The sequence below is a fragment of the Hippocampus guttulatus genome, chromosome 1 (assembly GCF_054856545.1).
Source record: "Hippocampus guttulatus isolate MCC_2025c chromosome 1, RoL_Hgut_1.0, whole genome shotgun sequence".
Taxonomy (NCBI): domain Eukaryota; kingdom Metazoa; phylum Chordata; class Actinopteri; order Syngnathiformes; family Syngnathidae; genus Hippocampus; species Hippocampus guttulatus.
In genome coordinates this window covers 19,611,003-19,635,975 of record NC_141261.1, presented here as the reverse complement: position 1 = coordinate 19,635,975, position 24,973 = coordinate 19,611,003, and the positions used below count along the sequence as shown (strand labels likewise).

Genomic DNA, 24,973 nt, shown 5'->3' with positions numbered 1-24,973 from the left:
CTTCTTATTTAGTTGCATTTTGTATGTGTATGTTCAATTTTGTTTTCAAATTCAGACTCTGTGTCCTACCATGTCAGTCCACGCAGCAGGGGCACATGATGAGGTAGTTTAGAATTTTGATCATATTTCATTTGATCTGTGATGTATTATAACATACAGAGTACGTCCCAACTGGAAGCTGTGTAAACTTGCGTGGTTATTGAGTTCGATCATAACAGGGAATCTGCATTTGGTGTAATGAGGAAAGGTGTGGCCCTGGATGTGCCGAATATATTTTCTCGTTCTTCTTCTCCTCAGGCCTAATGCGAGAAAATTAAGTCAAAACTTGCGCAAAAGAAAAATCACCGAAATGTCAAACATTTCGTGATGCCCGCTTCAGACCAACTGCCAAAATTGACTGAGCTGTCACAGTATGTCAGGTTCTACGAGTTTCCAGCAACCAGTTCTGCAACCACTCCTCAGGATTAAATCTCACGGATGCTGCTGACATTTTGTTTTGCTAATGTACAGGACTGAAAAGAGTGCATACACATACTGAATTGGACTCAAATAACACATTGAATTTTAAAGTAATCTCAATGATATTCTGTAGCTTGTGAAAAGTCACATGATGAACTAAAGACCTGACGAACGATACTGTAAGTTTTTTGTTCAAAACATTTAAACACAATTGATGTGGTTCTGCAGGGTGCAGTACGTGAGGTATAATGGCATGTGAATAGTTCATAAAACTGTTATATTTTTGTTTAGATTACATTTTTGACTCCACCTGTTCCCCTGTTCTCGTCATCCGTGTCCCTTGTGCTGAACCAATCAGCTCCCTCAACCCTTTGTCTCTTGTCCAGGTGTTCCTTGTTGATTCGTCACTTTGCTTGTATTTAGTTCCCTGGGTTCTGTCGGCCTTTGTTGGATCATTTGGTGTGTTTTGATCATTTTGTGTGTCCCTGTCATGTTTTGTTTCTCTCATAGGTGTTTGTAACTTTGGCTTCTTGTGGTTTTCAGGACTTTGTTTGAGTATTTGAGTTCGTTTCTCCAGTGTACCCTCCAGGTGATGATTGTCAATACATTTTGCTCAGTCCACCCGACTCCTTCTGCCTCCCTGCTTTTTGGGGTCCTCCACACCTACCGCCTCGCAAACCTGACAAAAACTGCACAGAAGCTGCCACTGTGTACTGGTTGCAACAATCAAGCTTTTTTTTTTCTCTCCCAAGCTTCTTTTCCACTTGACTTACCAAGGCCTCATTTTCTGCGCCACTTCCAGTGCCATCTTGACAACAGGTGTGTCAAAAAGTCTTGCTCTTTGTTTTCCATTAGTTTTTGTCCCCTTTGCTCATAATCTAACTTCACCTCAATGAAATCCACCTAAATCCTATGACGCCACCTGCGCCGTAACTTAGACCTGCTTCCAGCTCATCTAAGGTCTAGTCTACTTTCACTCACCATATTGCCAAGTACACTGGTGCATGTAGAAGAAACTGCCCTCAGTTTGCTGGAACGCAAAGTATGGTGCAACGCGTTCTCCCAAACACGGTCAACTAGACTTGCCCTGGGACCTGTTTTTACGCAGAGCGTTTGTGTGGCAGTGTACAAAAAGAGAGCCCCAAGTCTTCAAGGACTACACTTGTACAGGTACTCTTCGGATGCGTACTGCGATGTACAGGTCCGGGACGAGGTTTCTAACATTTCTTTGAGGGGTATTGGTCTTGAATCAGTAAAGACTTCTGTTCAGGACCAGTTCTTGAGGAAGAGTACAGGTTCTGATTGAGTCCAGCTCCATCTGCTCAAGGAGAAAGTTTGTATGTTGTGTACAGTATAAGTCCTAGAGGAGTCCTGATCCTGGATCAATACAGGTCTTGAGCAAGACAAGATCTGGAGAAGGAGAACACGTAAAGCCCAGATCCAAGTCCTCAAGGATTAATCTACCTATTCCAGATGTGGTATTTTAGGTGTCTCGGAGAAAGGTGGGACATTTCTTAGCCGACTCCTGGTCCTGGATCAACAAACGTCGGAGACAAAGCAACAGCAATCCAGAGCAGGTGGGAGGAGGAAGATGAGGGAGGAGGGGGAGGGGGTCCAATGATGGTGAAAATTAATTGCCTCCAGCATGTGATTGGCTGTGGAGGCTGCAGAAGAGGAGAGAGCAGCGTGAATAAGAGATGCACTCCTCTTCTTCATCACTGTTGGCAGCGGAAGCATTTTGATTGGAGACCTCAAAACCGGGACTGACATGTGCCTGCTGGCTCCGCAAGCGCACGAAACAGCACATTTATTTCTGGAGAGAGCGAGGAAGAGGAGGCTTTCACCAGGGAAGCGCTGCCCAGGTATGGATCACCGTGCGTTGGAGCCATCCGAGACGCCTTCCACTTAACATCTGGAGGAGACTCAGAAACATCTGGAAAGGTGCTCTGCAAGCCGTTGAGTTTGATCATAATGTAGACAATAATGTATGGGTTCCTCAGGTGAAAACAAATCAAATGAGACTTTCATATAATTGCTATTGTGGGAAACATCTTGTGTCTCCCTTCTTGCTTAATTTCTTTGGATACGTATGCATATATTAAATATGACATTTTTATTGCCTGAACCAGAATGGGTAAAGCTTTCTGTTAATTGACCTGTTTGATAATGTAGAACTAAAAAACCCACAGCATTTAAACAAATATTGGCATTGAATTTATTCTTCTGGCTCTGATGTTTTCATTTTCTTAAACAAACAAAAAGGAATCATAGCATTTTCATTGGTTTGACGTGTTTTTGACAATTAAACGAGTCACAGTGAATTGTGAACACCATTGGTAAAAAGTGAGCACAAAAGGACGTTTGTTGTAGTTAGAAATAAGTTGGAATGCCATCATCCATTATCTGAGGCGCTTTATCCTAACAAGTGTCGCGGGCGTGCTGGAAGCTATTCCAGTCGTCTTCAGGCAGCAGGCGGTGTGCACCCTGAACTGGTTGCCAGTCAGAGAATGCCATCATTGGAGTAAAATGAGTACATGGTAGTTATCAGTACATGGACCAAAATGAACTACGAGAGTGCTTTTGGCTCATTTCGACGTCTTTCATTAAAAGTGCAATTCGCTTGCGTTAGACAGTTAATGATGTTAAAATATTCTTCTTTCTTTTCTGAAGGGGGTGCAGTATTATGTCAAATTAATATTTCTGTGTATGTGATCCCATCAGTGTACTGACCTCTGGGGGGAGAAATTCAAGTGGAGTTTGGGAGAAATGACTGCCCAGTGAAAATCCAGAACAAGAGGAAGAACGGATGATGGTGGGTGGATTTCCAACTATCATGCAATCAAAGCACCAGGCCTGGGTTTAAATTCTTCGCTTGATTGAAAATGATCAATGGTATCATCGCTTCATCCCTGAATTTAGGTCCACCTCTTGAATCAGAGTAGAATAAATCAATGGAGGTCCACAACTGGAATTAAATCACTAGCTTTAGATCATTTAACACAATTGCTAAAATCATCAGTCCGTGGCTGGATTTATATCAGTGCCTGAATTGAATTGATTGGCTCATATTCACTGTAATCCCTTCAGGATTACAAATTCAATGTATGCTCTGTTGTGTTGCACAGCACACATAGAGAACCAAATCACACACAAGCAGTCATGGAAGGGCTGGCTCAATGGCACCTTGACAGTCCAGCCAGGAATTAGACCAACATCTCTCCAGCAACTAGTTGCAATTTTTCATCTGTTGTCTACAACAAAACCCAACCTGCGAAACTCTGCAATCCCAGCAACCTCACTGGATTTAGGTCCTGATCTCCTTTGGACCACTGGACCGACCAGGCGGAGGACTACTTGCCTTTTTGTTCTGCAGACATTAGAAATATAAGAGGAAATTGATGCCGGTACCTTCTTGCATTTCCTCCAGCCACTCCGGCCACTCCATCCACATCAGGTGGATGGGGGAAGAAATAAGGGACCAAAGTGCACAACATGATTTCAAGTTCAACTTCCTGACTCCGCAAAATCAGGTCGGCACAGCAGGAAACCCACTCGAAAAGAAAGCTGGCAGTCAAATGTTGCCCAACTCACATTTCAATGAAACACAAGCTAACAGCACAAAATGATGCACCATGTGCATTTTTCCCCCTTTTTCAACGATACAAAGCGCAAGTGACTTTTCACACCCATTTTGAACAACTTTTCCAATCACACGCTCGTGTCAGAGGGACATCTTGAAGTTTTGGGATTTTGGTCAACCTCACCACAAGACTGCAGAGCAACACATGAGGAGCGGGTGAGGAAAGGCCGATGTGCAGCTGAAATTGGGCATCATGGGCTGCAACATGTGTGTGGTCAGACGTACTGAGGAGCACTACAAGGTCATGTACCAGGTATGTCTACTTGTGGACAATTTGAAAACCACAGAATGTGATCCTAATGCCAACATGATCTAACATTTTGAATCAAGTGCATTAGGAACCGGAAGTAAAACCTGACTTCACTTGGCACGAATGTTTTTAATCTTCCTGTTTGGCAAAAATGTTACAGGGTCAATTTGACCCGTGGCATGAAAAGAAGAACCATCTCATTATTAAATGTAATCAATTTAAATGCATTACCTTTCGCAGATACTAGTACAAAGAAAATAATTCATTTATTTTACAGTGAGAAAGATGAATGTTTCTTCCTTTCTTTTGTTTAAATATTGCAAATAAAAAAAATAGGGCATTTTTGACATTTACAAAAAGGGATACTCACACTTTTAGAGCAGGTCGATTTGACCCAGAACATAAAAGAGCTAATTCAAAAATGTGAAATCAGTCATTTTCATGGTATAACACTTACGAAAGGGAGAAGGACAAATTTCCTAAAGAAAAAAAATATTTTCAACAAGTTGAATGAGAAATGGGTGAATCTGACCAATGACATAATTTGAAAATGAATGGTTCATTCCATTTTAATTGAATACAAATATTTAACACAACCAGCTTATGATTTTATTTATTTATTTTTGCATGTACTTTTATCCCCATCTTTTTTTTCCTTTCGGCTTTTCCCTTCAGAGGTCGCCACAGCGAATCAGTTGCCTCCATTTAACCTTGTTTTGTGCATCCTCTTCTCTCACACCAGTTACCTTCATGTCCTTTTTCACTACTTTTCTCCTAATACAAACCAAAATTATCCAAAAAAATCACCTCGCAGACGCAACTTTTATTAATATTACTTGGTCATTTTCTCAAAGCTTCTGCGCTACTGAAGAAACGTTTTCACCGTTTCTGTGTGAACACGGCGAAAATGACGCCGCGTGTGCGCATGAATCACCCCCCGCTTCCCTGACAACCACCCTCCTCTCCGCAGTCACCACCCCAACCTTCACCACGACCAGCATGTCGTCTTCACTTTGCTATCAAGAATGTCTCAGTGAGACGTTGTTGCCATGGTAACTGCTGCCATTAGAGAAGCCACACTAATGTTGTCTTGCTAAGCAACCACATATTGAAATTTTGTTGCTATTTTTTAATGTATTCTTTTTTTTAATATAATGAGACAACAAAAATGTCGAAAATCTGTGGTTTGACAAAAAAAAAAGTTATTTGCTAAACAATAGCAGTGTTGGGGGTAATGTGGAACAAATGTGTAACAAATACATTATGTAATTTAACGGTGACAAACTCTTTTTGTCCCAGGTGAATCGTCACTGAGGCCAAGACATATACATTCAAAGCAAAAGGAAAACAGAAAAACAGAAATAACATTCTGAACATTCAAAACAACTAGAAATAATATTCTAAACGTTCTAAACACCTACTTACTTACTTTGCTCCGTACATTTGCGTAGCACTGCTGATCCCATCGTGAATGGCGCCTTTTGTGACAACCACAAACAAGTATTATAGACAACATTTACATTACATATACAAGGACGCTACAGCCGTATTGGATGTGGCAGAGTGAAGCAAATTGTGAAAATGCCTCCATCTTGGAATACGGAATTACTGTGTTTTATTATGTTATCCTTGCTCAGTTTTCCGATATTATTTGCCATATTTATATCTAATATTAAAGCCACATATGGCGGATTGGCTGACAAATCGCTTTGATGCAGCTCAACACTTGTTTGCGACAGAATTGAAAAGAAGAAGGGGAAGAATATTTATATTTATTAGAGATTTCCAAAGAGTTTATAGCTCCCATGGAGTCTCGTGCTAAACGGTTCAAAGGCCTCATTAGTTGCTGACACTAATGTAATGTATCTGTTCTCGCTTGACTCACATGACAGTCTAAACCTGTAAGATAGGAATCTAAACCTCGCCTAATGTGCCAAAACTGCAATCAATGGTCACCAAAATGTATTCTGACCTCTTTACTTCATGCTCACCAACCAAAATATTAGAATGATGGCCCAAGTATTAGGGATTTTATTTTATTTTTCTTCAGAGCGGCGCTCACGACAACGCTTATGTCACTTAACAAGAGAAACGTGTCATCCATAAGATACAAAACACATGAATGTCTTGCAACATTACACGATGCCACACTTTGAAAAATGTGCAGAACTCTCGCATGTAAACATCGACGTATTCATTGCATATTGCCTGCCTACCGAACCTTATTTTCAGTAAAGTTGTGATTGGCTGTTGCAGATAAGACTGACCATCAATCAAACAAAAATGACTTCACTGTTTCTTTATATTTTTAATGTCTTAGTGATAAGCAACTCAACATGCTTATTTCACAAGATAAAAATAGCTGCTGCTGATAAAATTAAATAATAATAAAACTTTAACTTTTAGAAATCCTAGCCATCATCATGGAGGGAGGGTACAGCACACTGAGACACACAACACAGACAGCTTTCTTAACTGGCTGCATTGATTGTTGTTAGTGAAATGGGTGTCCGTAGGTACTTTTGTTATAGTTTCTGAATGTACACTAAGTGGCATTGTTGCTATAAAAATACTGTTGAGATAAAATAATCTGTAAAGAAAGTCGGTGTTTGGCCACACTTTGGCTTTGTTATTTTGCCCCCCGACACCACATACTTAACCCGGTTAGATACGATTAAAGGAACAGACAAAAACACACATCCGTCCATGCTTAATCTGTTCTTTTTTAAAAAAAACTTCTCGTGCTCCGTCCTAACTCACAAAATTGGGTGTCCGTCCGGGATGGATGGACGTACCATCTGGAAAGGTGCTATAAAGGTTAAGAGAATTGACGTTCCGAAGAGGCCCCAAATTTCTCTTAAGGGCATACTCCCCTGTTCGTGCTTAAGTCAATTTCTTACACACCTTTCTTGCACACTTTAAAGGGGTGGCGATTATCCTGTCTTGTATCCTGTCCTCTGACACAACCACCATGTGTAATTTGGAAATTTGTGCGTAAACACCAAAGAGGCGTGATTTGGTGAAGTCTGAGGGTGGACCTGATTTCCGGATTGTAGTGTTTCATGAGACATGAAGTCCAAAGAGATCCATTTGCAAAATATGTCCGACTTCAAATGTGAAATTAACTTTTACATTTGAACCGATTACCGGAGTTGCACACCTCTGTTATAGTAAGGGATTACAACCCCTCCCCCCCCCCCCCTCCTTTCTCCCAACACCCTGCTCATTAACTATTTAATGACTCCATCAACACACACACACACACACACACACACTGGTGTTGACAGGCCCATTTGTCATTGGCAGCGCGCCGAGTGCAGAGACACAATAATCACAAATGGGGGGAAGGGATGTAAAAAGGAAGCCCATCATCTTTGTCCTACTTTACTTCCACACTAGGTCAGCATGGAAACACTTCAAAATCAACATGGATGGATGGTCTCTGGTCTTGCTGTTCTCAATTCACTGAAGTGCTACATGCAAAGATGACCGACTCCATTTCACTTCTCAGCCGGTCACAATACCGTCCGACTTTCTTAAAATTGTTTTGAGCCAACATCCCATTTGTCACGTTCCGTACGAAGCAGGAAAAGGGAACTGCTTCGTACGTAACGGAGAAAACGAAAACAAGCGGATCCCCGAAATAGCAGGCTCCGACAAGGACTTTGTAAAAACAATAATATTTATTACAAACAAAAATCCCGCCTAATAAACAACAGAAAACGCTGGTCAAAGGACGATAGCCAGGAAAGGAAAAACGCGACAACAGAAAACGCTGGTAAAAAACGAGAACCAGGAAAATAAGAAAACACGACAACAGAAAACGCTTGCAAAAAACCGGCAAGGAACGTATGTTCATACAAATACTAGATCAAGCACGATACTATAAGAATTCCCTTGGGACGACGAAAATGTAACTAACCGCGAATGGTATCGAATAATTTGTGAAACATGGGCAACAGCAGTGGCACGGCATGTAATACTCCGGCAGTGATTTGACTGTCGGAGCGCCTAGATATAGCAGGTGCAATCTCTGGCAAATAGGCAGCAGGTGTGCAGGCGACAGAAGTGAACGCGTGCCACCTGCTGCCGAATACGGATCATGACACCATTGATTTAAAAAAAAAAAGAAAAAGATTACATTGAAGTCCAAGCCTCTGACTTTTCATCACGAATTACCGGTACAGTATGTAACTGTCGTATCCTATAAATGCTTTCCAGAATGTCATCTTTTTCATAATCTATGCACAATGTACAATGTGGTCCACAGGCTAAACACTCACTGGTGTGAACATGTTCCACTGTACGCTTCCTCGCAGCTTCAAATTAATACAATTAGGTTGCATCTAATGGGGCAATTTAGGAAGTTACAATGTACTAATTTCCGTATATTTTAAAATTATGATTTTGCATGTCCTCTTATTTATAAACTGTGAGGTTCTTGCCTTGCACTGGAAGCTTTTCCTAAATGAGACCTTAATCATTTTATGTCAGTGAAATGTTACAAATTTGTTCGGTGCTCCTGTGCTGGACTCCTACTTATCAGGTTTGAGCTTCAGAACGGTCCATTTTTTTTCAACGTAAATGCAAGATTTTGTATTTATTTCTGGAAACAACATTGTGGAAATAAACTAAACTAAATTCCAATGGGCTTGCTTGAATTAAAATAAAACCTCAGATTTATTTTTATTTTTTTTGTCATGTGCACAAAGGCCTCTTCATATTTACTTGCAGCTTTATATTATGTTTCTTATTCATTCTGTTTTTCTTCTTGATGCGCCATGGTGCTGCCATCCATCCATTTCGGCTTTGTCCGGCCTCGACATGGAACTGAAAAGGTAACAATATCTGGTGTCTATTGTCTACCCTGCCACTGCTTCATCCTTAAGTGCCATTTGATCTTCTGTTTATTCACCCACCCAATTCTGGTCCCACTAATCTGTTCATCCATCCATGCTACCATACTGTATGTCCTTCACTGATCACCACCGAGCAAGGTCTTCTTTTTTGTTAATCCCTTCTTCATCTGTATTTCTTACCCCCTTCTTCACTCTTCAGTCAAAGAAAAAGCAAAACATGAGAGGCTCCACTGTGAAGTGAAGTCCAAAGTAGAATCATGAAAGATCCATGCTAGGTTTATGTTGTACAATCTGTCAGGTGAAAGGAAGGAGGCGTTCTCACCTCCCGCTGGATAGACCACCTAAATCCCAGGAGCCTCTGCAGCGACCTGGGCCCAACCACAAAAGTCACAGAAGAAAAGGTAATATGTTTCTCAATATCAAGTTAGAGCCCTCATCAATATTGTCAGAACAAGCACTAATTGTACATTTTGACAACTGACGTAGCACTCGTAGACTGTGACTGTGCAACAGACAATAATGTTTTTATTACACTCCGGATTGGACAATGTTATCATTCCGTTAATTCATAATACACAAGTAGAGGTACTAAGCACAAAGTAACTAAAATGAGTAGTGAGGGCGCAAAAGTGTATGACTTGACTGATGACTTGCTTGGAATCTAGTAGAGACTCAACTTCAAGGAGTTGCTTGAAACTTTGAAGATGAAACCTTAAGAATTATTTCTGACTTGCACATAACGTGACTTATTTCCACCTCTGCTAATCACAGTACATGACTGCACCTCCTTCCGTTAGGTGCGATAGGGAACACCAGAAATCGGAGCAGTGGCACTTCCGTCTCCTCCCTCACGATGGTTGCTCTTCCTCCTGAGCATATGGACAACACCACACAGACCGACGTCAGCTTCCGGTGGCCAGCGATCACTCCAGTACTCCCCTGCCTGATGGGAGAGTATTGGGCTAACGAATTGTATGTTTTAACTCTTTGATGATGATGATGATGATGGTGAGATAAAGTGAAGGCGCTGCAATTTGTTATTTAACGCCTTCCCCAGCAAATGCGTGTTCAATGATGGTGACGGCTATTTGGAAGTGTCACACCACGAAGTGGACCGACCAGACGAGCTGGAATATGAGGTGAGGGCATCTACCAAGAGTGACCTCAAGTTTGCTACGTCGACTCCCCTCACACCATAGTTCACAGTCGAGAGTTGCCCAAGTCTGGTCCTCAAGAGCCCCTAGTATAGATGTCGCTCTCTTCCAACACACCTGATACAAAAGATGCGGGTTGTTATCAGGCTCCGAGAAGCCTGATAACGACCCTGATCTTTTTAATCAGGTATGTTCGAAGGAGGCGACATCTCAAACAGGCTGGATAGGGAATCTGGAGGACCGGACTTGGGCACCCCTGGTCCATACCATCCTCAATTGACTCATCTTCTTTGACATCTCACACAAATTCTCAAGCACTCAATTCATTCAATTTAAATAATTCACTTCTCAGCCATCCCCAGTCAACACAGGTGTACCTCAGGGCTCTGTCCCGAGTCCCCTGCTCTTCATCACATATCTCATTCAGACCATCTCACCAGCAAATCCAAATCCTTCCCAAGATCTTACTTCACATTGTGTCTCTAAATTCTAATCTGTGTTGTTATGGGTGGGGACAATCCCACCATTTTTCTCTCTGCCCAAAGTCTGAATGTCTTCTTTGAAACAACCATGAGTGTCAAGTTCATACACGGCATGACACGGTCTGCATGCTCCCAAACTTAAAACACTTCTGTTTAGTTTCTTGTATTCATCCTCTTGATATACACATTGAAATTTCTCCTGATTTGTACCTATTTTATTTTTATCTCGGTTTCACTGTTTGATTGTAGAGTGCCCAAGTGTGCCCTGTAAGGCACATTTAAATAAACATTTTTATTAGTAATAGCAGTAGTAGTATGAGTAATAGTATCATCGTTCTTCTTTTTCTTCTTCTTCTTCTTATTATTATTATTAGGAGGTCACACTTTATAAGAGCAGTCAGCAGGAGAAGCTGGGCTTGACGGTCTGCTACAGGACAGACGATGAGGACAACATGGGTATTTATGTTGGAGAGGTAAACACGTACACACCATTTTCAGCTGGGAATGCACTTAAGTGTGGTTGTTGACTGCCTTCTGTCACATGACCAAGGTGAATCCAAACAGCACCGCTGCAAAGAACGGACGCATCAGGGAGGGAGACCGAATACTTCAGGTACCTCACATCTTTTGGCTTAAAGGAAGCTGCATTTAATGGCTATGTCTCCACTTCACTTGCACTCACAACTCTCCACCTGATATCCACCAAATACAGTTGCAAGGAAAAAAAAAGTGATGCTATATATGACAGTGTACACGATGAGAAAATCAGTTTTTCAAGCCACGAGTCATGCAAAGCGAAACAGCCTCTCCACTCATGTGTGCAACACAAGCAAATTATCATTTTAATCACATCTTCTCCAGAGCTTACCTGCCTCAAGATAGCTTCCTTGACATTTATAGCTGCAATGACTACATTAAGATCCAATTTACTATTCATCTGCTGTATTTGTTCCTTTCCCTGAATAGTCAATGGAAATTACAGTTAATATATATACTGTATATTTTTGCAAATAGCCAATATCTGTATTCACTTTGATAAATCACTTTCGCATTATGTGTCCACTTTAAATAAATGTCCTTTCAGGAAGACCAGCTTGGTGACTGCGTCGCCACCAGACAAAAGTTTATCTTGCACCGCCGCCATAGTAGAACAGAAAGAGGAGAATCGAATGATGCCGAGAAAGATGACGATGAGGAAGGAAACGCGGCGGAGGCCCCTGTCCTGCTGCCCCCTCTTCTCCACCTGACGCCGCTTCTCTCCAACAGCCAGGATCTGGACAGCGGACTCGGACGCACCGATGAGTCCTCAGAGCATGACTTGCTCGGTGGATTGAGCAGCGCCTGCAACACAGACGCCACCAACACGCCCGGAAGCACCCCCAAATTCTGTCTGGGCCACAGTCCGAGGTCAGGACTTCTAAAGCCTACAAGCAAAACCTTGTTTCACTTGATTCCTAGTAGTTGTAATGACAATGCCTTTGGAGGTGAGAAAAGAAAGAAAGTGAAGGTACAGAGGAGGATCAGATGGAATATAAGAAAAAAAACCCAATGCTGTCAGAGTTATACCCGGACAAATTTAAACAAAAGAACTCGACTCAGGGAAGGTTGTTGGTACAGCCGACAGGAGCAGATTTCCCAGAGCGAAAGACGGCAGTTACTCCGCAATCACACTCGAAGTTCCTCGTGCTCATCGTCGTACTTTTATTGTTTACATATGCAAAATACAAGAGAAACACTGCCTCCGATATTTGCATACCACGCCCCCAGTCCGGTCCCTCGGCGGTGATTCGATTACTTTTGTCAAGCTTTGAAACATAGATACACTGACACCTTAGTGTCTGGTCGGCCACGAATAAGCAAGTTGCAGACTTCGCAGATGATAAATGTTTGCCTGGGCGCGACACTCATTACCAGTTCCCAAATCGTCTTTCTAAAACACTTCGTTCCTAAACTGCTTACTTCCACTTCCAAGCCGAGTCTAGCCTCCTTACATCTGTTCGCACCCTTGCTTTAATGTGATTACGATGGACTTCAAAAAGCCCTCTCCCCGAGACGGCCAACACCCTTGCGCACATTTAGGGGTGCTAAATACACAAACCTAGACAGGCCCAAATTAAATGGAACTTTAAACATGATATCATTCTGTTCGTAGACTTCTCTAACAAATGCTTTGAAGAATTTAAAATGATAAGAAAAGCCCTGGGTTGTCTTGAGGAACTGGTTAAGAATGTGCTTGGCACAAGTGTCCATTGGACTGAAGCATGGATAGGCAATTCGGGTCCTAGAGAGCCGCAGTCCTGCTTGTTTTAGAAGTTTCCCTCTTCCAACACACCGGATTCAAATAAACAGCTCATCAGCAAGCACTGTGAAAGCCTGATAATGATCCTGATCATTTCATTCACGTGTATTGGAAGGGGGAACTTCTAAAACAAGCAGGCTCTCTAGGACTGGAGTTGCTTCCCCCTGAACTAAAGAAAGTAAAGTGACTCGGGGATGGAGGAAGGACATTAAGGAAAGTGTACAGATCAAGATAAAGGTGAAGACGAAATGGGATGGTGAGAGAACTGAAGAAACCAGACAGAAATACAAGGAGAGGACACGGAGGTCAAGAGGGAGTTGACAAAAGCCAAGCAGATAGTGTGTAAGAGGTTAAACACAATGGAAGGAGAAGAAGCTGCAATAATTGGCCAGGCTGGGGGAATGGAACCAGAATTATTTGCAGGGTGGTTTAAGACAGGGATGGAAATGCAGTGTGGAAAAGGTGCTGAGAAGTTCAAAGGAGTACTTTGAGGAGTAGATGAACTTTCATTTGACTACCTTCCCCCGGTACAGGCTCAGTCCACGACCCAGTCCTGGAGTAGGACCAAGCCCCAAGATGACCCCAAGTCCTGGGCATGTCCGAGGAGAAGCCCCACCACCATTTTCTCACCTCCAGGTCACCTCCGACACTCTCACCGCACTGGATGTAACTGAAGGAGGTACCACGCAAAACCACGCACACCATAAGGTAAAATTCCATTAAGATTAATCAATCAGGTGTCGGGTTCGATTCCTGTCCAGTAGATGTTCTGCTTTTTTCTTTTTTTTACAATTTAAAAGACTTGCCAGAATTCTTGATGAAGGCTCTCTTTCATTCTTTGGTCAAAATCCTCAAACGAGAATGAATTTCAAGTATTTGCCAGTTATCAGAGCTAACACTGATCTGTGCAAACACAGCAACTCTGCTTACCTTTTGTATAGCTTGCGCTTCTGCATAATCGCTTGATAATTGAAGCTCTTCACCTCGCCTAGCTGTCAAGTCATCGGCTGAAAAACTTGGGGAGCAGAGACAGAGACTATTCACACCCTCTTAATAAGCCAATTTTACATAACGACCCCTTTAAGGTCTTAAATATTGTATTATATAGAGATGTTTTGGACTACAGCACTCTTCCGTCTTTGTGGGATCACTTGGGGGAAGTTGTTTAAAGGTTCCCAGTGAATAAAGCAAGTGTCATGAACCTTTGACTCTCGCTTCAGCTCCATAATAGTCCAGTGAATATGATGGCAACAATGGCGGGCCTCACAGAGGACGAGTGCCAGCGGTACCAGGAGCTACTGGAGATAAGGTACCATTGCAAGAGGCAACCAAGGAACGCACAAGGTGAGGAGGAGCAGGAAGAAGTTACAAATGAGGAGGTGCCGTCCCCATCTGTGGCGGACATGAACTGCAATGTGACCATGACTGAGCGTGAGATGGCGCTCATTGAGGAAGAGTTGCGCCACCTGGAGTTCAAATGGCGCAACTTCCTGCGTGCACAGAAGATGCAACAGCTTCGTCTGAGATACCTGAAAGCCCTGATCATGGAGGATGAGACGGATGAAGCAGGTATACGTAGCACACACATTAGCTGTCATAGTAAAATTATATTTATTGGTAAAATTTGGTTGAGTATTGGTGTAGTAGAAGAAGGAGTGGAACAGTATTACCGCAATGATTATTGTTGCTCCAGCTCTGTACATACTTGAACAATTGTCGATGATCAATATTCCACAGCACCAGACACTTTAAAGCGCTCAAAGACTTTCTGTGTAATCGCACACCTCAAGTTGTTCTACAATTACTGCAGCCGGTCACTTAAAAAAAATGGTGCAACGATTATCTGCACCAACTGCACAACTATCATTGTATTGGATTGCACCACTGATCACTTTACCTCTGCACATTGTCACACAGCTGTCATTCGGTGGTACTATTGCACAATGGCACCCTTACATTACGGAAAGTCTTTCTATACTTCTATGTCATCAATCAGTCAATCAATCAAACAATTAAACTTTATTTATATAGCACTCTTCATACATAAAAATGCAGCACAATGCTTCAAAACATTTCAAACTTACAACATTAAAAAAAAGTTTATCTTGGTTAATTCTTGCAAAACAATTGCAATACTAGTGTAGCCTCTACTACACATTCCTTGTGTTCTACATACTTAGCCAATAAAGATGATTCTGATTCTCATAGTAGTAGTTTTAATAGTTTTAGTATCAGTCGTTGAATGAGTGTTTAGTAGTACTGATTGTATTGGTAGTGGTAATAAAGGTGTAATAATAATTATCATAATCATAATAATAATCATCATCATCATCATTTATTAATGACTACTATGAGTATTAGTATTAGTAGTGGTAGTAGCAGCAGCAATAGTAGTACTTAAGATACCTAAGATGATAAGAACTATTTATTTAGAAAAAAAGTGTCAAACATATGGCCCGCGGGCGGGAACCGGCCCCCAATGAGGTTCGATCAGGCCTGCAGGATCATTTACAAGTGAAAAAATGCATAAAAGACACGGAATGAATATTTTTATTAAGGTGCAATTCATGGTGTATCCGCTAGGGGACACGCTGATTTGATCAGAGAAGAAGACAATCGCAGTCTCAGTCTTTCACTGAGACAGACCCAACACAGCAGACGCTATCAAGGACATGTGAATACTTTATTCTTTACACATTTAATAGCACTCTCCTTAGTTTGTAAGGTGTAGAAAGGGATTTTGTCCCACTTCTAATTGATACTATCTTTTTGTAGGTACTGTGTATATGATGGTACAATACATCCATCCGGTCACTCATTTTCTCATTACAAGGGTCATGGCCATGCTGGAGCCTCTCCCAGCTGTCTTCGGGCAACCAGGCGGGGGACACCCTGAACTGGTTGCCAGCCAATCGCAGGGCACACATAGACGAACAAACATTCACACTAGCAATCTCACCCCGGGGACAATTTAGAGTGTTCCATTGACCTGCCACGCATGTTTTTTTGGAATGTGGTGAGGAAACCAGAGTACCCACGCAGGCACAGGGAGAACATGCAAACGCCACACAGGAAGGCCAGAGGCGGAATCAAACCCCGCACCTCTGCACTGTGAGGCCAGCGCGCTAACCAGTTGACGACCGTGCCACCCACCCACACTTCTATCAACTTTCAAAAAAATGTCCAGATTTTTCTCATACAGATCTGCATGACAGCGACGGCGTCAACAACGATGATACACATCGTCATGAGTTGTCGGCCATCAACGAGCTACCGGAGCGTTCCAATGATGGCAAAGACAGCACCAGTGCTTACGGCAGCTGCGAGAGCTGCCACGGCACGCCATTAGTCAGCACCATACGAATCCCGCCTCTACGGGATGAAGAGGCACCCATGGCTCCGCCTTCCCGCTGGGAGAGATGCCACTCCAAGCTCGGATCCGGCAGCTGGGACAGCGACGTGATCAACACGTCACCCTCCAAGTTCAGGTCCAAAGATTAGTCACTGTAAAAAAACAAACAAACGGACAAAAAAAAAAAACATGCAAAAACGCCATTCATTCAAAGACTCTAAATTGTCTCTGTGTGAATGTGAGTGTAACAGCTTGATATTCTATGAGCCCTGCGATTGGCTGGGCTGGGATAGGATCTAATTGACCCTAAACCCCGAGGACAATAACTAGAAAAGTCGATGGATGGATGGCTGAATTTCCAATTTCAGTATTACAAAATGAATGCTTTTAAGGTGTCATAAAATTAATTTTTTTTTCACTTCCATAGAACTCTGTCCAATGAATTGGGATCACCCTCTCGACGAGGGATGGCTGAAGGAGGACATGGTTCCAGAACAGGTAATGTGCCAAACACATTCTGATTCTTCAAATGTGAGAGCTCACTTCTAACAAGGAAAAATATGTACTGGAGATGGCCAACAGAGCCTAACACACATATGACCATCTCTGTCGGAGACTTACCTATGAGAGACAGCATGGTGCCACAGGGCATCCAGATTGCCAGAAAAGAAGTGAGTAGCGGAAGATAAAACAGAAGATCATAAGATAACTGTTAGCTAATCCAATAACTCTGTTTCTCAACTCAACTCAACTCAACCATCGCTGCATACAAAGTGCTGTTTTTTTCTTGAAGTGACGTGATTGACCAGGCTGACATTTACCGGATCTTCACAACCATGAGACTCACATAAAAGTCTTAAATTTCAAAGAATAAGGGAGAGAATAACCTATTTTCAATATATTCAATAGTGACAGCCCTAGTTTAAACCCAGTTCAAAATCTTGAAACCAGTGCTAATAGTAAAGCCAGGGCTGAACTTTGAAGGTATGTCTCAACCTTGAAGCCAGGTCTAATGTGAAAACCACTTCTGAACCTTGAAGTTAGGGTTAATAATACGGTCATGTTTAAACTATGAAGCCAGGAATGGACTTTGAAGCTGGGACAGAACATTGAAACTAAGTCGGAACCTTAAGATAAGATAAGATAACCTTTATTTGTCCCACACTGGGGAAATTTGCACTCTACAGCAGCAAAATTGGAGCGGGGTGGGGGGTTAGAAAAGAAAAAAACAAAGTGTTGCATGCACAAAATAAATAAATGTTTCAGAAAAAGAACTGTACACAGTATAGTATGCAATATAAATATAACTCAACTCAACTGTATTTATAGAGCACTTTCAAACAGCCATCGCTGCATACAAGGTGCTGTACAAGGAGCAATTAACATATACAACAAACAGTAAAGCAAATCAGTAACAAGGACAGTAGAAAGCACCGAACAGCAAAACCAAGAACAAATCTAAGTCATGCTGAGTCAAGGGTGAGTTTTTCGAAATTCGAGAAAGCAGCTATGATTTAAGAGGTACCAACTTATTAAAAAAACTCAAAACAAGAACAAACATCAAGCAAAGAAGTGTATCTATCAAAGGTGTTAATCTGTGGAATAATTTCGAAACGGACCTGAAAATGAGTAAATCGCTTGCTGAGTTCAAAAACAAATTCAAAAAAATAGTACAAACAACCTACATCAATCAGAGTTAAAATGATAAATTCTAAACATTAAATATAATGATAAATCAGAACTAAGTTGATAAATAGAGAAAGGTATTGAAATATCCATTATGAATACAAGAGAAAATTGACACAAGAGTGCCAGGGTGTGGATGTATATAATCCCGATACAAACCAAAAGTTGTAAAAATATCACGGTTAAGGGTAAAGTATGAGCCTTAATGGAGACTTCTTTCTTCTTACTTTTTTCTTTTCTGATTGATATAAAAATGATTTATTAGATATAAACACATGACAGGGTAGGACTAGATACGTTTTTTACTTCTTCCTACTCCCTTGAACAGAATAACTGTGTTGAATGAAGACTGATTTCTTTCTTTTTACTATTTTATCTACCTTATTTTCTGTCAAATTATTACTGTATATGTTTTATGTTCAATAAACAAACCAAACCAAACCAAATGCCAAAGAATACAAGTGAGTTTTGAGGCGGGTTTTAAAGATGGGCAGCGAGGAGGCTTGCCGAATGTTCAGTGGGAGGTCATTCCAGAGAGAGGGGCCAGCAACAGAAAAGGCTCGATCCCCTCTGAGCCTCAGTTTAGTTCTTGGTACTTCTAATAATGTCTGGTCCGCAGACCTGAGGCGCCGGGCAGGTGTGTATATAAGATATACTGTAGATATAAGCATATATGCAACAGCATATATGAAGCATAAGGTGGCTGTGCTTTTTACAATGGTTACAGGTTTTCACACGTTATTCAGCAGCCTGACAGCAGTAGGTAGGAACGAGCGGTGGTATCTCTCCTACTTGCACCGCAGGTGTAACAGTCTCTGGCTGAAGGAGCTACTCAGTGCTGTCAGGGCAGGCTGGAGGGGGTGGGGGGGACTGTCCATCATAACTTTTAGCTTAGCTAGCATCCTCTTGTTGCCCACCTCCTCCAGAGTGTCCAGGGAGCAGCCCAGGACAGAACTGACCCTCCTGACCAGTCGCTTCACAGAAAGTCTCTGTCCCGGGCCGAGATGCTGCCTGACCAGCAGACAATTCCATAATGGATGGCCGAAGCCATCCAGGTCTGTCCCTAAAGTCTCACCTTCAAGTTGGGTCTCACCTTAAAGTCAGTCCTGAACCTTGAAGCCACATCTGAACCTTAAAGCCTAGTTCTTAAGTTTAAAGCCAAATCTGAACCTTAACGTCAGGTCTGAACCTTAAAGCCAGGTTCTAAAGGTTAAAGCCAAGTCTGAACCTCGAAGCCAGGTCTGACCCTTAACGTCAGGTCTAAACCATTAATCCAGTTCTGAACCTTCAAACCAGGTCTGAACATTGAATCCAGGACTGACACTTAAAACCAGCTCTGAACCTTAACAGAGATGTTAATCTTAAAGGGGCATAGAACATGATGAATGAACATTTGGATGCAGGAATCACCCTCATGAGGCCCCGTGGAGGAAGTGCAGAGTCCAGCCCCTTCCTAGCCCAGCGGCGCCAAAGCCGAGCCAAAGCATTGGAGCGCTACCACAGCTGCATGGTGCTTCCCTCCGATGGCCTACTGGAGCCACTGGATTGGGAGCTGGTTGAGGACAGAAGGGCAGGTATAGGAAGCAGTGAACGGGCCATCAGTGTTAGCAATCTCCCCTGCGGTCCGGAAGGCCGCCTCGCACCCTCCTGCTTGGGCCTGGCGCAACCATTAACACTGGCTCACTCATCACCTACCGCTACAGGACAGCACATGGAATGGAAGGTAAGGGACAACTGGACATGGGGCGTATGGCTTTAAAAGTTTGGGAAAGACTGTTGGCCTTCAATACAGTTCTTTCTCAGATGAGAATCCGTATATGACTCAAGCTTTAGTCTGGTGTCGTCTTCATCATTCATGCTGTTGCTGTGCAGGTGAAAATCCGCAGTGACGGCACTCGCTATGTGGCCAAGCGGCCAGTCAGGGACCGCCTCCTCAAGGCGAGGGCCATGCAGATCCGAGAGGAACGCGGCTGCACGACCACTGATGACGATGCCGCTGCCAGCGAGATGAAACAGGTATGCCAGTAAGACATCAATCACTTCTGAGCTGCATGAGGAGTGTGTTGTCATCCAGCCAAGTGCAACACTATATCGCTGCCATCGGGCCAAAAACTCATACGTCACTATTTAGGAAATTGCATTTTTCTCCCAAATCTATCCTATTGGTCAGTCCACAAGTGTGGGTGTTATTTTTACAAATTACTGACCAATCTGAAGTAGTGAAAATGTCTTGCACCCTTTGATGATTGAATAAACATGCCGTTTTGGAGGGGACTCCTGAAAAGTGAATTAAAGTATCAGGTACCTTCACTTCAGACATGACACAGCTCAGTGAAGTTAAACAAACAAACAAAAAAAAATCTTTATTTATATCGCACTTTCACAACAACCACAGCTGTAACAAAGTGCTATGCATAAAACATAAACGACCATAACAATTAAAATACAGTGTCATAAATGCCTAAATAACATTTAGCACAGAGGAGATGCAGAGTTCTACTCCCTCTTGTTGCACATGTGTGAAGCTGTTAGATGATGAGAGAAGAGCAAGAATGACGTCTCCATTGACCAGTAAGAAGGCTTGAGAATTGTCAACTCACAATCACAGCTTGCATGATATCAATTACGTTTGCTACATTGAAGGTGAACAAGCAACTGTAGTTTTCAGACAAGTGATGATTTGTCCATTGGTGAGTAACACATGTTAGAAATAATAAGAAGGGTGAGCTAGGCCATTGTGTCGCTGTGACCTTTACTGCTGGCTCGGCATCTTCGTATGTAACTGCACTTCGGCAGATATATCTAGTTGGAACTAGTTAAGACCGTAGAGTCGGTATGCGTGGGTATGGCTTAGGGTGTACAAAGACTACGAACCCTTTTTGACAGATTAGAACTTTTTTCACAATCGTGCAGAAAAGGTTTTTACAGCTATAGCTGCGATCTTTTTGACATTCACTCAAGAGCTCAACCGAGAATATAGAGTCTTCTGGTGGTTAGTGCTAACAGTGCGTAATAAAGATGAAAGGACTGGATGAGGGATTCACACAGAACTTTTGAGTTGGTGCCATGACCCGGATCACACACATACAGAAAGATGAGTTAAATTCTCTCATCCCATTTAATCGTCTCCCTTGCTTCGCTTTATTCATGACAATTGGAAGTGTAAACTCAACAGGGCCGCTACTGGAGCAAAGAGGAGAGGAAGCAGCATCTGCTGAGGGCCAGAGAATACAGACAAAGACGAAAGTTCATGATGCAGAGTCGCGTGGACTACCTGAAGGGTGACAGGTAAAGACCCACAGTACATGAAGAGTGTCACCACCAAATCCTTCGTTCCAAGACTTGATTCTTCTAATTTTCGTTAGCAGGGACGCGGTATCATCAGCAGATAACACCGTCGAGTTTCCCGTCCCTGTCCATAATGACAACGTAGTGCCCCTGAGCCAGAAGAAGATGAGCAGGAAGAGGAACCGCCGCATTCTCAACAACTGGAACACCATCCAGGAGCTGCTGGCTCATTGCTCATGCTCCTACGACGGCAAGAAAATCTTTAACCCTCTCCTCTCCTTCACTAACGTGTGACGTGCAGATGACAGTGCGAAGAACGGAGAACTATGAACACTGGTTAACAAAAACTTTTAGTCAAGTCAAGTCAAGTCAACAGTATTTATAGAGCACTTTAAAACAGCCATCGCTGCATACAAAGTGCTGTACATGGAGCAATTTAACATGCACAATAAACAGTAAGACAAATCGGTAATAAAGGCGGTAGAAAGCACCAAACAGTAAAACCAAGAACAAATCTAAGTCATGCTGAGTCGAATGCCAAAGAATACAAGTGAGTTTTGAGGAGGGTTTTGAAGATGGGCAGCGAGGAGGCTTGCCGAATGTTTAGTGGGAGGTCATTCCAGAGAGAGGGACCAGCAACAGAAAAGGCTCGATCCCCTCTGAGCCTCAGTTTAGTTCTTGGTACTTCTAATAAAGTCTGGTCCACAGACCTGAGGCGCCGGGCAGGTGTGTAGGGGCGGATGAGCTCAGAGAGGTAAGGTGGCGCGAGATTATTCAGAGATTTGAAAACAAATAAGAGGATCTTGAAAATAACTCTAAAATGAATGGGGAGCCAGTGAAGGGATGCCAGAGTAGGAGTTATGTGCTCCCTCTTACGAGTACCAGTCAAGAGGCGAGCGGCGGCATTCTGGACCAGCTGAAGGCGCTTAATGGAGGACTGGCTGACTCCAAAGTAAAGGGCATTGCAGTAATCGAGCCGGGATGTGACAAAGGCATGAATTACCGTCTCAAAGTGTTCATGTGAGAGGAGAGGTTTTATTTTGGCCAGCTGTCTAAGGTGAAAGAAGCTGGATTTAACAACGGCACCAATTTGCCGATCGAGTCTTTTTTTTAGTCATAGATGTCTTTATATGTCCCTCAACACATTTTCAGTTTCTAGAAAAATTGTCTTTACCTTTTTTGCAACACATCAGGCATTTGAGTTGTGATATTTTTGTTTTTAAGTTTGACATATTGGAGGATATCATAAAAAAAAATCATTGACTTTCCATCCCAGCTTTAACCCCTGCAGATTCAAAAAAAATTGCAATTTAATTGAGATTTCCCCAATCCTAGGAGCTTCATTTTCTCTTTTATTTTATTTTTTCTTGCCGAGACCTCTGCCAAACACATGCGTGCATGCACATGCTTGGAGGCCCACACGCACAGCCACTCGAGAGAACTGCAATTGCCACCCAGTATTTTTGCTGGGTGTCCAATTTGGTATTGTGATTTGTATATTAACAATTTCACCAAATATGTTCCAATACATGAAATTCTGTTTTACAACCTTGAAATGTGTTTGACTATATTCACTAAGCTCATCACGGCACCCCAAAACAACAACAGGTTATAAGTACTTTGCTATAGATTTAAATCCCACTAAGTCCACTTCATAACAAAAAGAAGCTGTACCCACACATTGGAAGCTCATTTTACAATTATTTACGAGTCGCATTAACCTCCTCTTGCTAATTTTTTGTCCTTTCTTTTTGGCGTGTTTCATGTCATGCCATCGAAATTCAACGTGATTAACAGGTGATTGGACGAATTGTCATTTCCTCCTCCCATAGCAGCCACTCAGCGTGATTGACCCGCCCCGCGCTATTCTCTTTAGAAAAACAGGGGTCTGATGGAATTCGGGACAGCTGGTTCCCCCCCTTCCTTCATGGACCCATAAGGCTGTCTGGGCCCCAGTGCATCGCACCATTTACTCTGTTGATATTTACGCCACTGTTAACAAGTGAGGAAGCGTATGTTACTGCTTTGAATGTGTTTACTCTTGCTCTCTTATCACTGCACACACAACAAAGCCAAAGAAAAAGCTAAACTAAGAGGCATAGTTAATTCTTTGGTGATCGTTACCCAGCCCTCGCGAGGAACACCGCTGTCTTCGTTATGGAAACGATCACGAATGCATGCACGCAACTCAGAAATAGCATTCTTGAATGAAATGTAGCATAGGGTAGACAACAAGTTGGATGTTGTGTTGACAATTTGAAAGAACAATGACATTACCACAGACACGCACGCACACTCAATCAATAAAGCCAGTTTGTCTGGAACACCTCATTGTCTTTTTGTACCCTAAATACTCTGTGTTACATGAAATACTGTTTGTGCTACCTTAAATACTTTTTGCCCAACCTAATTACTGTACGGGGTAACCAAAACTAAAAATGGCACCGCCTTAGGTATTATCTGTGCAATGTTGAATACTGTCTGTCACCTTCAACACTGTTTGCGTTAACTGAAACCGCCATGACTTTCAATACTATGTATCCGACTTTAAATATGGTCCGCAGTGTCATAAATACCATATATGCTACCTTAAATACTCTTGTGTTATCTAAAATAGCATCTTTGATACCTTAAACATTGCTTGACCTACATTAAATACCGTCTGCCTGCACAGCTTGAAAAGGTACCTGTTACCTTAATTGTCTGCACTGCCTGAAAAACTAGCTTCACTACCATAAATCCTGTTTGCGCTACCTTACCATCTCAATATCAACAATTAACTTGTGTTATTTTGCTGATGATCCACTGCTGCTTCTGCTCTTTTTATGGCTATTAAAATCAGCTGGTATTCCCTGACTGAGAGCGACATCCAGGGAGAGCGGCTCACACAGAAAAGACTGCAGACCTGAAGTGGGCAAAACAGAAGCTTGCTGTTGGGTTAGAAATAATTAACATGTCAGAGTCTGGCCTCTCTTTCCACCTGTTGTCTGTCCATTTGCACAACAGGAGTGCAGTCAGTGACCAGACAGTTTCTACCAAGGCAGTTCTCCAGGAAGTCTGAGTTTCACGACGGTGATGATTTTGTGTCCACAAACGGAGTTTGTAATCAGGTAATCGCTTGCTTTTCCCGCCGGAGGACGCAATTGAGCTGCTAATTTGAACTGTGTGCTCCAAGTCCTCAACAAATATTATCAAGCACATTTTCCACATTTATTTTATCATTTGTTTGTATTTGCGGCTAAGTGTGTTGATCTGTACATGCTGTCTTATAAATGCTGGACATAAATTGATGTCTAGTCATCTTCACTGTGGTGCAACATAAAGGAAATCTTCCACAGCAAACTCATCCAAGCAGACGTTTATGGGCCGTGATTTCTGCATTGGGACTGGGGTAGCCACCTTTCAGATCTGGAATTAAGGGACCTCCTCACAGCGGTGCGGCAAAACCACTCGGGCAAAAAGAAATGTGAGAGTTTGACTCCCTAAAATCCTGAAATGCATAGA

General features: G+C 42.4%; 1 protein-coding gene across 7 annotated transcripts; it reads left to right on the top strand.

Moving 5' to 3' along the window:
* The first annotated feature begins 746 nt into the window (after window positions 1–746).
* LOC147210836 (PDZ domain-containing protein 4-like) lies at window positions 747–23,793 on the top strand. 7 transcript variants are annotated; one of them, XM_086117158.1, is made up of 18 exons: window positions 747–2,036; window positions 2,188–2,321; window positions 3,181–3,271; window positions 3,750–4,352; window positions 9,507–9,609; window positions 10,006–10,180; window positions 10,266–10,347; window positions 11,219–11,317; window positions 11,395–11,457; window positions 11,929–12,251; window positions 13,677–13,851; window positions 14,364–14,712; window positions 16,331–16,631; window positions 16,923–16,993; window positions 19,585–19,904; window positions 20,054–20,197; window positions 21,357–21,469; window positions 21,547–23,793. In XM_086117158.1, exons 4-18 carry the CDS (start codon window positions 4,293–4,295, stop codon window positions 21,761–21,763), a joined length of 2,595 nt encoding a protein of 864 aa, XP_085973284.1. In that variant the 5' UTR covers window positions 747–2,036; window positions 2,188–2,321; window positions 3,181–3,271; window positions 3,750–4,292; the 3' UTR covers window positions 21,764–23,793. The 7 variants fall into 7 exon arrangements, with proteins under 7 accessions (XP_085973284.1, XP_085973276.1, XP_085973293.1 ...); XM_086117150.1 differs by having other exon boundaries at window positions 3,585–4,352; XM_086117167.1 differs by having other exon boundaries at window positions 2,188–2,400; window positions 4,185–4,352.
* Window positions 23,794–24,973: the final 1,180 nt, after the last annotated feature.

Bases quoted from the DNA above. Each gene is read 5' to 3' on its own strand.
- LOC147210836 (XM_086117158.1), top strand. From the start codon at position 4,293: ATGGGCTGCAACATGTGTGTGGTCAGACGTACTGAGGAGCACTACAAG. The intron at 13,852-14,363 runs GTAAAATTCCAT...CTCTCGCTTCAG, and splicing joins AAAACCACGCACACCATAAG to CTCCATAATAGTCCAGTGAA. The intron at 19,905-20,053 runs GTAAGGGACAAC...GTTGCTGTGCAG, and splicing joins GACAGCACATGGAATGGAAG to GTGAAAATCCGCAGTGACGG.